The sequence below is a fragment of the Sarcophilus harrisii genome, chromosome 2 (assembly GCF_902635505.1).
Source record: "Sarcophilus harrisii chromosome 2, mSarHar1.11, whole genome shotgun sequence".
In the NCBI taxonomy this organism is placed as follows: Eukaryota; Metazoa; Chordata; class Mammalia; order Dasyuromorphia; family Dasyuridae; genus Sarcophilus; species Sarcophilus harrisii.
The window spans coordinates 571793481-571805996 of record NC_045427.1 but is presented as its reverse complement, the minus strand read 5'-3'; the positions used below and the strand labels follow the sequence as shown (position 1 = coordinate 571805996).

The 12516-nt window shown below is 31.6% G+C and overlaps 1 protein-coding gene across 1 annotated transcript in view; it reads right to left on the bottom strand.

The window, feature by feature from the left end:
- ATRNL1 (attractin like 1) overlaps window positions 1–12516 on the bottom strand; it is a 1159225-nt gene that overhangs the window by 924386 nt on the left and 222323 nt on the right. Inside the window, exons 18-19 of the mRNA XM_031949462.1 lie at window positions 4797–5015; window positions 252–389 (exon numbers count right to left, since the gene is read on the bottom strand). Of these exons, the coding sequence (XP_031805322.1) occupies window positions 252–389; window positions 4797–5015 (357 nt within the window). The remainder of the gene's footprint in view (window positions 1–251; window positions 390–4796; window positions 5016–12516) is intronic.

Genomic DNA, 12516 nt, shown 5'->3' with positions numbered 1-12516 from the left:
CTTATTTTTCAATACATATAAACTTTTTTTTTTAAGTACGGACTTAATATGAGTTGAACAGTTGTTGATAAAGCCCAATTACAGAAGCAAATTGGAAAAAATGCTGCAAAAAGAGATAAACCACTTTCGAAATTGGGAGGCTAGTAGATAAAAACAAACTGTTTTTAATTTGTGCTTTTCTCAGTTGAGAAATTTCTTCTTTGCAATAAAATCAAACTATTAAAGGATTTAAAAAAAAAAAACAATCTTACCTGTACACTGTCCTCCATTGGTTGGATCTCCATAGTATCCTGGCATACAGTCCTGACATTGCTTCCCTGTAGTAAGGTTTTTACATTGCTCACAAACATTATTGTTGATGCAAGTGCTGTGTCCATTACACTGGCAAGCTGGAGAGAACACAATTACAAATATTTCTTTCAGAGTTCTTTTGGAAGTATGAACATGTTAAGCATTTAGGGAAACTTTGAATGTTGGAGTAATATTATTATGTTAATAATATAATATACATAAATATATATATATTCATATAAAATAAATATATAAATAATATATAATGTATTATATAATAATAATAATAAGTTGAAATAGAATTTCTAAAATGTCACTCAGGTATCAGTTTCAAATTCAATTTTCTATCTAGATCCTCATATTGTTGAAGGTATTTATCAAAAAACAACATAAAATTTATTTTGTGTTTTGTACCTTATGTCTTCCAAAATGCAAGTCTTAGAAACTAAATGAAAATATAAAAACCATAACTGAAGACAGAAAACTACTATGATTTCACCCTAAATGATTCTTCCACAAATGCAACTTCCAAAAATGTTCATTGTAATAATATGGAACATAATAATGTTAAAGGATTATAATTTGCACTTAAATAATAATAATAAATATTTTAAAAATCAGGCAATACAATTTGGTAGCATAAAATACAGAAATATTAAAATTAATAAAATTTGTATTTTAGTGTCATTTAATATAAATATTTATTTAATGTTAGGCAAATTCATTTTCAACAGTTAGCTGAAATCCTAATAATAATCTTGGAACATCACATGACTGATCATAAAGGATATTTTATATTTCAGCATTTAATACAGTTCTTATAATATTTGTTAGTCATTTTACAGTAATGTCAACTCTTCATGACCCCATTGGGATTTTCTTGCCAAAGATACTGGAGTGGTTTTCCATTCCTTCTCCAGCTTATTTTACAAATGAAGATAATGAGGCATACAGATAAGTGACTTGAACAGGGCCACATAGCTTTGTCCGAGGTCAGATTTTAACTCAGGAAAATGAGTCATGTAACATAATCCTATTATATTATAATTAATTGATTATTGCTGACTTATTTATCTCTTTGTTTTTCTACCCTGGGCATTCAATAGGCCCTATTTTCCTTTGGGATTCAGATTTAATATGTTTAGAGAGAATTTATAAAGTACCTTCTATGGTACATGGTAATAGTTCAAAGATCCATGCTTGTATCAGTGTGGGAATTTGTTTCAACAATGTAAGTCATAATACTCTATGTCTAAGGAAAAGTTCTAGCAGAATTGCTGAGGCCAGCTACAATATATGATATTCTCAACTTAATTAGGTTAGTCCTTAAATAACAGTTGTGTGGTTAGTAAATTAGTGTAATATATTATCGTTTTTAAAACATTGTACTTTTCATATGAAATAGCTGAGTATTGCAAAATGGAAAAAAATTTTATATAAAGAAAAAAGTTATATTAACTGACAAATCATTTAAAATGTTGTCTTAGAGGTATATATTTTGATGGAATGAAAACTTTGTTTTAGTAAAACCTATTAAAATGCAGAAAAACAATTTTCAGATAGAATTTGAGTAGTTTGGTAAACAAAATAAATTACAGAATAAAAACAAAGGTTTACATTATCTTGTAATAAATGTATGAGGATAACTTATGCCGCATTTGTGCTTGAAGTGTTTGGTTTAAGTCAGAGATTAAAAGAACTTATATCTTAAAAACCAGAAAAATGTGAGCACAAAGTAACATACTTTCAAGGGAAAAAAATGACATAATGGACCATGTTAAGGACTTATAGCAGCAAAACATTTTGCTTATCCAGCTCATTTGCATGTAACTTTTTAAGATTTTAGGAGATTAAAATTTATATAAATTTAAAATGATATAACTGTTTTGAGACTCAAGGTTGATGACATAAGAACTACAAATTTTATAGGGAAAATTTGGTGATTTCTTAATTTTTAAATGAAGAGTTAACTTATGGATTGCCAAGAGAGTCTGATTTAAGTTATTCAAATTTGTAGAAATTATGGAGAGTACAAAACCTGACAAGAGAAGATTTAAGAAACCGTAAGGATTCACAATCAGATCTACCAGAATAGATTTTTAATATGAGCTATATGATTTTTGATTGGTTGGAAAAAGACGACTTAATTGGAGACATTTCCTTTGATCTTTCCTTAGACCAGGCATGGGGAACTTCTGGCCAGCAATTCATAAAAGCCCCCCAAAATCACTTGGTCTGGACTTGCCAAGACAACCACAGGTGGTGATTTGCTAAAAACTAAATATAACAACTTTCTACTACTTGAGTTTTTAAGTTGATAATTTTATAAGGTCCACAAATGATGTTACTAACATCCAAATGGCCCTTGGGAGGAAAAAAAAAGTTCCCCATCAATGCCCTAGAGCTTGAGAAGTGATGAAACTTCCTAGAAATGCTTGCTTATTTTTGCTGTAGACTTCCACCTGGGGAAGGGAAAGCAGAGAGAAAAAATTCTGAAGCTTCTGAATAGAAAGAAAGAATAACATCCATTTAGACTATATAGAATGTTAGTGAATAAAAAGCTGGCTGCATCTGCTTGTCTTGTCTAGAAAAGTTAATCTGAACTGCCTTCTTCTGAGCTCTGTTTTCCACAACTGGATTGGTTAACACAAAGATCATGGTAAATTAACAATTGGTTAATTTTGAACTACTTGGCCATTAGGTATCCAAACTGTTGAGATGTGCAATTTGCAACTTAGAAGGAATGGCTATTCAAATGAATAGTATGACATTTCTCAAAATTCTTTCACAAAAAAAAAGTACAAATTGAAAGTTGTAAAGGTCAGGATTATTGTAATTATTATATTGGATTGAGAGTATAAAGGAAGGTACATGGTACCTTTACAAAAATTGTCCATATGTTAGGGCATTAAAAATTTTATAGCTAAATGAACAAGAGGAAAAATGATGAATGAATCCTTTTCAAATCATAATGCAATAAAAGTATATTTAATAAGAGACCATGAAAACATAGATTTAAAATTAATGACTATATTATCTAGAATGAGTACGTTAAAGAACAAGTAACAGAAACAATAAATATTTTTATTAAATAGAATTTTTTAAAATGAAAGAAGATATCAACAACCTATGCAGCAAAAGCAGTAATCAGAAGAAAATATGTATATCTAAATGCTTATGCCAGGGGAAATCAATGAACTGGGTATTCAATTAAAAATGAGAAAAAGAAGAATTAAAAACCCCAAATAAATACCAAATTGGAAATCCTAAAAATTAAAAATGAAATAAATAAAATTGAATGTAAGACAACCACTGATTAAAGCTACAAAAAGGAGTTATAAATTGTTGATTAATGTGACCAAAACAAGAAAGAAAACCAAATTACTAGTTATCAAAAATGATAAGGGTAACAATGAAAATGAAATCAAAGTAATTATTAGAAATTATTCTGCCCAGTTATATGCCAATGCATTTAACTACTTAAGTGAAATGAATATTTACAAAAATACAAACTACCTTATAAAAATGGGAAATAGAATATTTAAATAAGCCTATTTTAGAAAAAGAAATTAAATAAGCTACAAATGAGCTTCTTAAGAAGATTACTAGAAGAGGCTACAATGGAAAAAGTTTTAAAAATCGTGGTCTATAAAATGAGCTGGAGGAAAAAAAATGGCAAATCACTCTAATATCTTTGTCAAAAAAAAAATCAAACAAAAACGAGGTTATGAAGAGTCAGAGAAGACTGATATGACTCACTAAGAGAGACAGAAATCTATTACATATATTAATTGACATATATGTCATATAACTATATAATAACATCTCTCCATATATATGTATATATTTATTTATATGTAATTTTATCTAACTCCCTAAGCAATTAGAACTAAATGATAAAATGATGTGTGATCATCTGGGAAGGTATAAGGAGGTTAGTTTTAGCTCAATATAAGAAAGAATATTTGAGTAACTGAAATTGTTCAAAATTCAAATGATTTGTATTGTTGGGTAATGGGTCTTCATTATAAGTGTTCAGATTGAGACTAATTTTTAGGAACACTGTACAGGCTATTCCCACATGGTCTGGAAAGTTGAATTAGACAATCCATAAAACTTTTTCCAAATATATGAGTCTATGTAAAGCAAAGCAAAAGAGTATAGATTAAAAATTAGAATACAGTCAAACTGGATCCTATGGAGGTATTCCAAATAAAATTTAATTACAAAGGTTTGTTTATTTTTTTTTAACTGGAAAGGATACTAGGTCCATATTCAGCAAAAAGCAGACACCTATCTTTAGGAAGTATATTAGAGGCCTATTAGATGCCTATTCTGGCATCTGATTATTAAAGCAATAACATTTCTGAAAAATCTTTTAAATAATTTAAGTCATATAATCAGCTTAGACTTCTGGTGGAAAATTCCCAGTACCATTTTCAAACAAACTGAGTTTGGTTCATTTGAGAACAAACTTAAATCAATTTCATAATGTCGGTTCTTACCTGGGCAATAGATAAAAGACCATTCATAACTTTTCTCTTTCGGACAAAGACTTGTGTCAAGAATCATCTCATTAGTATGCATCCCAATAACTTTCATAGGTCCCCTTGAAGAGCCTTCGATGCAGTGTCCTTTCCCAGTGTTACTAGGATCATTGCACCAACCACACCCAGGTTGTTCTAAACACTGTCCACATGTTCTTAATCCAGAACAATTCTGAGCTGCATGACAAAAAATTTGATATTAACAAACATTAAATGACTTATTCTTCACTTTGTAAAGAAAAAAGTAGCATAATAGCTCTTCAGATTGCTGTCTAGATAAGCTGAAAATAGAAAACTATGAAACTAAAGTAAAATGATGGCCTGTTATTAATTTTTGTTTTAAGGCAAGCTATCAAAAATTAATTAGAAAACTTAAAAAATCAATTGTTAAGAAAGCTTTCTACTTTACATTATGAAGGAAATACTACTGTCAGACAAAAATAGTTTAAATATATGGATATGTATATATCTTTTCTCAAATTTTATTAAATTATTAAATTGCATAATGATGGATCATAAATTAACAATTCTCCAGAGCAATGCTGACTTTCATAGTACCAATCAATATTTTTCTCCTCATCTAAAAGTGTTGAAGTCCTAACTGAAATGCCTCACATTGTTATTCAAAATATACAAACATGCAAAATATCATACTCATACTGGATAGATGTATACTGACAAAGACAGGAAATAGAGTTTCCCTGAAACCTATCAATATCCAAAACCTTAGGTCAATTTGCACACTTAATGAATTCTCATTGACTGATTGGCTGAAATGAGTAAAAACAATATGGCCTATGCTGCAAGTAGTTTTATGATAATTGAAGAAACAAAATCTCAGCTAAATAATTTATTCGTACAATATGTAATTATAGAACAAATCAAGTCCAGAGCTTCCTTAGTAGGCATAAGGACAATGAAGAGATATTTACAAGAATTTTTATAGTAAACTACAGTTACTATTTTAAAAGTTTTAGCATTTTAAGATTTAGGGACTTTCCAGAATTTAGGGATTCTAATTGGTTACATCTACTTGCATCAGTGAGCTGAGTGAGCCATCATGTGCATCAGGGAAACCCAGATCCATGGATCATCTTCCCCATGAGTGAGAATGGAACTATTACATGTCCCAATTAGGTGAAAGGAGAGGGACATAACAAATTGAGGAAAGTGAAAATATATCCCCTAGGTTTAAAGACCCTTTTCCCCCAATTATGCTTGAAAATGCTCATTTGCCAATAGAGGGTTACCAGGCTATTTCCCTACAGCCAAGGTATCCAACGAAATGGATTCCACTAAGGGATCACTTGGAGTGGGTAGTTGTGCTTCTGCTATAATTTGCTAACTCTTATAAAGGCTGGTGTCAATTCTTCCCCCTCATTTGATATAAGAACAAAATGATTGGTTAATCACAGCACAAATTCCCTGTAAGGCAATGATGAAATCTACAAAGAAAATAGAAAGAAGGGCCTTTAAACCAAAAGGACGAATTATTACTTTCCTCAATTTGTAGTGTCGTCCACTTTTTCTTCTCATTAAAGTATATAGTAGTCTCATTCTCATTAATGGGGAGAATGATCCATAGATCTCAGCCTTCCTAATGCACATAATGGCACACCCATCACCCATAAGGCCCAAAAGTTTTAAGACAATATCCCGCTGTCCCAGAGATATTGATATTAGCAGTAAGTCTTTTCCTATTTTCACATGAGGAACAAACAGAAAAAAACTCAACTAGGGATAGAATATGTAAAGCAGTAATGAGCAATGTAGTTAGGAAAAGGTCAAGGTGTCCAGGAATTTTCTTCTCCAATACTGATTGCAGTTACAGTGGTCAGGAGCGCTTGAAATAGGCCTTCATCAAATGGCTGACTCCCATGGGTCCATTAAAAATTATTTTTGCTGTTGTTATTTTTCCATTGGAAATTCTTGATGAAGACTTTAGCATGAGGTTCACAATCACAGAATGAAAAGTCCAATAGTCCAGGCTGTGATGCTGCTCCTATGCCATGGAGTTCCCACAGCCTAGTTTGTAGTTCCTGTATCGAAGAAGCAATGTAGATATCTCTTCTTAACAGAAATAGGTGCACTGGGAAAAAAAAGTCTTGGTTGGATGGTAGGGCAGAAGAAGAAAGATATCAGAAAAGCATTTCAAAAGAAGATATATGTAATTTCCCTTTTGGTCTGCTGGACAGATACAGAAAAGTCCGAGAAAAAAACATCAGGCCACTTCAGGCAAGTTTCAGCACATAACTTGAAATCATAGTTGTTTACATGCTTGACTTGACTTGACCTTTGAGGATGAAATCCTAGGATTACCCCTAGGCAAGAATAAATCCAGGCTAGAAGAGAATCAGTAAAGTATATATCCCTGTCAGAATCAATGCAAGCTGGAGGGCCAAAGCAGGCAACAATATTTTTCAGGAGAACATTTGCAACAAATCGAGCTGTATCCCAAGAGTCAGGAAAGATCTCCCCTGAATGAGTTGGACAGCAACAACCAGCCAGATTTTAAAGTAGAGTTTAAAGCCAAATTTAGACATATAACTAAAGGGATTGCTTTAATCTGGGAGTCCCACCACAGAGGTGAACTACAAGACCATTTTGAAATCCACTAGAGTAAAATTAGTATTACTGGTCAAGCTTGCCAAGTTTTTGGAGCAAAATCTTTAATCAAAGAAAATTAAAGAAAGAAATCAAAGAAATTGTAGTTCAGTGGTCTCACCAAAAAAACAGGATCCACTGTTGACAAAATCCAGCTGTTCCAAGAATGGAGCATTGTAATCTTCTGTTTGTGGGAATAGACAGCTAAGGGAAATGGTGGAAGGTGCCAGTAGATAAAATGAAAATAAAATCTTCTCTATGAGGTAGGCACCACTGAACTGAACTTCTGGTTTAGAGACTTTGTGGTCCCTCTGATGGAGCTGAAAGTGACAGCTGTCATTTTGACAAATCTAAACACTGGATACTGCCAGTAAGAGATCATCAATGTATTGCAATAAAGATGAGTCCTTGAAAGTGATGAAAGCTAGACTTGGCTGTAGGTTTTGAGAAAATGGGGTAGGACTTTCTGTCTACCCTACAAGTAAATAAGTCCATGTCCATGGTATGTTCTTCCAGGTGAAGGCAAATAAATACTGAGTATCTAGGTATACTGAATTATCCAAAAAAAAAAAAAAAAAGCTGAGCAAAATCTATCCTAATATAATGGGTGGCCTCACAGGGAATTAAGGAAATGATAACAGGGCTGGGCACTCTGGGTACCTGAATATAAGATAAGTAATAACAGCATGTAAATCTTCTAAAAATAAACAGATTTGCCATCTGGACCTAGCTTATATTTCTCAATTGCAAAGAATTGTGCAAAAGTCAGTGATGGATAAAACACTTTCTATGTTCTCTCTGGATAAGAGGAATTGGAGAAAGATGGCAAAAGTCTTTCCCTAATTTTAATTGTAATCGGAATGACAGACTTTAGGAATTCCCTGTCAGATGAAAAGGCCCATAGAGAATTGGAGATGTCAGAAGGGATGCTAAGAATATTCCCACTGCCTCTTTGGTTATTCCCAATACAGACAGTGGAAAAAAGAGAGGAAATCCTCAGGCAGTTGCAAAGATGGAGCATGACTGGGAGAACAAGAAATGACAGGCTTAGGTTTATAGAGGACATCTCACCCCAACGAATTAACAGGGAATTTGTACATGAAAAAAGAATGTTCAACAGAAAGGGGACTAGTGGCTACCATGTTATCAGATAATTTTAGAAGACTATGAGGTTTTCCTGAAACCTTTAGAAATTTAGAGTCCCAAGACAAGGTACAGTTATACTCTGGTTTACTCATTAAAAATGAATTAAAAGTTCTGTTATTGAGTCAGAAATCATAGATTGTCACCAATTTTAAAGGTGACATGGATTTCACCAGTACAGTGGATAGCACAGATTGTGATAGCTAGGGTAAGGATATCAAGATCAGGAAAGACAAAAGAGTCCTCTCCAAAATCCACAGCCCTTTCCTCTCCCCTGCACCTTCATGCAACAGAATTTCCTTGGGCATTGCTAGGCCCACTACTATTTTTATTCCTAAGATCCCATTTTTTTCCTTTATTCTCAGGCAATAAGACCCTTCTTGTGTGAGTAAAGCCATTTACCTGATTCATGAATTTCTTCATGCATAGAAGCAAAGAATGGCAATTTGGTCCTTCAATTTAGATTTCTTCCTCTTTTCCTTTTCCTTCATAAACATATTGGGTAAAGCTGTTACATTTGTCTCCTGGCTTTTCATGCCACTCAAAGCAACACTTATAAAAGTGCTTTTCTATTTCTGACTAGAAATGAGTGATAAAGGCTGAATTTGTTTAAGCCCACATACTTCTTAGCACCTTTATATAATCTATCATAAAGATGGCTGGGTGTTTGCTTTTCTTCTTGTTTATTGTAATTTCCTCCAATTTTCAGGATGGACAGCACAACCCTCCATAACTCTAATTAAGAACTCTTTAGTCAGAAGTAATCTGGTATAATCAGCAGGATTGTTAAGTTTCCATTATAAGTTCTATAATGGCCAATTTGGTGGAGTTGCAGAATCAATTCTTCTTCTTACCCCAGATGATTAATAGCCTCTATAATGGCAGTTCTTTTACTGGGGGAGAGTAAGTTTCCATTAGTTCAAACATGTCTCTCCAGGTGTATCATTATGCCTAAAGATGGCCTGAAATTAGATTATAAGGACTCCTATATGTTCTTCTAATTTGGGAATGTTCCTGTTCCAGGTAGAAGATCAAAAAGACAGAAATCCTGATAATACCAAATCATGACAATCTGCCCAAGCTAGGATGGATCATGTAAAAACCTTTCTTAAAGACAGAAAACACCAGTTGTGAGTCCTTGTAACTCAAGAGAAATTGAATTTACAGTTATTTGGGGAAGAGAATAAGATGAGGACACAAAAGGCTGTCAAGAAGAAGCAACAGCAAAAAAGGAGTATATGAAAATAATTACAAAGAAGCAGGAGAGACGTAACAAGATAGGATAAAAAAAAGAGATAGCAGAATTACTATTTCATCTACTTTGGATATTTTTCCTATGGCTAGCTAACTAGCCTTAATCTAAATCTTACACTAAAGGTACCAAATTGAGGACAAAACAAATTATCAGCTTAATCTCTTGCAATTTTAAAACAAATTCCATACAACAATTCCCTCTTCAACTGAAATCTTCCCCTGGTTCCATGCTGTAAGAAAATTTTTCCATAGGGATTCCCCTTGGCATGCTATTACCAAATCCCATTATTCTCTTAAGGGGAAATTCCCAATATATGGAAGCTTGCCTTCACTTAAGACTTGAGATCAAGGGGAAGTTTGACCTCAGAGATAGCCTTCTGTGAAGAAATCTTTCCATGAGAAATTCAACTGCAATACTCTAAAGGATTCTTTTAAAAACCCCCTCCAGAGGCCAGAATTTCCTCTCAACCTACTGACTGGTTTATCAGCTGTCTTGAGTAATTTCATAACTGAGAGTACAAGTCTGAGCTATACAATTTATTAGCACAGCATACAGTTGTAAAACAAGTCAGGTCCAGAGCCTTTTTGGTAGGCACAAGGACAATGAAGAGAGATTTTAAAAATATTTTGTAATAAATTACAGTAACTATTTTTAGCAACTGTAAAACTGTTTTAAGATTTAAAGATTTTCCAGAGTTCAGGGATTCTGATTGGTTAAAAAGTTAAAAAGAAAATATTACATTCCAAGTATAAAGGCATAATTACATGACTTTACTTTTAAGAAAAGCATTAAATCAATATGCATTTTAAAAGAATTTCAACTATTCCAATAAGATTTTTAAATATACAAATATAAATTTACTAGACAGAAATTTTATCTTAATGTATGGTGCTCCTAATAGTATGGAGCTCAAAAAGTTGTTGTTGTTTATTTAATAGAGACAGATTCTACAATTATTCCCAAATCTTAAAAATCTATTTTTGGAAAATAATAGAATATATTTCTGGTGATACCAATTCATAATGGCTGCCTAATGAATCATGATGTAGATTATAATCAGCATTGGAAAGAACTGTCCACACTATGGAAACAAAACATCCATGAAGTACAAAAGCTATACATGACATTCATTCATAAAAGCACATTCAATTAGAAAAAATGCAAACATAGATAATTTCATTTCTTAAAACTTCTAGCAAATTATGCTTCATATGCATAATCTAAAAAAAATTAAAGACTAAAACTTTAAATATGGTTTCATTTCAAAAGTTATGTACTTTATTTCCTTGAATATAATACTATCAACTTTCACTCAATACTAAAATCTCATTCATTAGTTTCAATTAAAGTATTCAACTATTAATTTATAAAAATATTGTGGAATTATTCTCTTTTAAATTATAACCTAAATTAAAAGTCTTAATCTTAGATTCTGTCCTCTTAAATGTTTGAAATGAATGATTTTTTAACAAAATTCTAATATTTTATTTCTCCAAGAATAACCAAACTGATAAAATAACAACTTTTACAGAGAGATAAATTGAGGAGAATAAGAAAATTAAATCACAAAATTATCTCCTCCAACTGTTCCTTTTCAAAAAGACTAATACTCTCTTTTCAAGACAATTATTTTATAAAGAACATCGACAGAAAACACATAATTTATTTCACAATAAATCATAATGTTATTTCTTAATAGATATAGGGTTTAAATCCCCACCCAATTTAGCCACACTGCAAAATTCTATATATACAGGGCTGCTTTTACATGTCATTGTGCCAAAACATTGGAAATGTGCTATTCTTGGTTAATATATTTATTGTAGGTTTGGAATTAATTTCAAAAGCTATATGATTGAGTTTTTGACACACAGTGGCAATTGAGAACATCCCCATATGTAGATGTTCATTCCCTAGCTTATTATGGTCCCTACAGCTAAATGTAGCTTAAGATATTCCTCAGATACACAACTCATTTCAGTTCAGCAAATATATTTTATTAACATTTTTAATTTATCATTTTTATTTTTAACCAAATTCATGATTTCAACAAATAAAATATTGTACTTACAACATTAATGAAAACTAACGATGTGAAATACCATGAATCCTAGGAAACTTTGCAAAAAAAAAAAAATTCACAAATTTCTACAATCTTCCAAATGATTTGGATATAAATATACTATTTTATATGTGGCTAATCTGTAAGTGAGAGATTATACAAATGCATCACACTATAAAATTAACTTTTTATTAGAATTTTAACATATGGTAAGAATTTAGTCTCATTTTTAAAAAAAAATCAGCTTTCAAAAGATAAACAAAGTATAACTAAAGTATTATATAGTCCATCCTTTTATAACTCCTTCCTCCAGAGTTTGTCTTTTTTAATTTTTATGCTATGATCATTTTCCCTTTTTCCTAAAATTCTATAAGATCTATTTTCAATAATTAATTCATAGTAAAGCACTAAATCAATACATTTCTAAATTATTCATTATAGCTAAACTATGTGACATTCTATTTTCTTCTATTATTAAGAATAAGCATAGTTTAGTAGTGAAACTAAATGAAACAGTACCTAATTCTTATTGTGTCTTTCTAAATCTTTAGTGATAAATTTGATATTCCTTTCACTCAAAGAAAACATCTAAAAATGTGAACCACTTTTAAAAA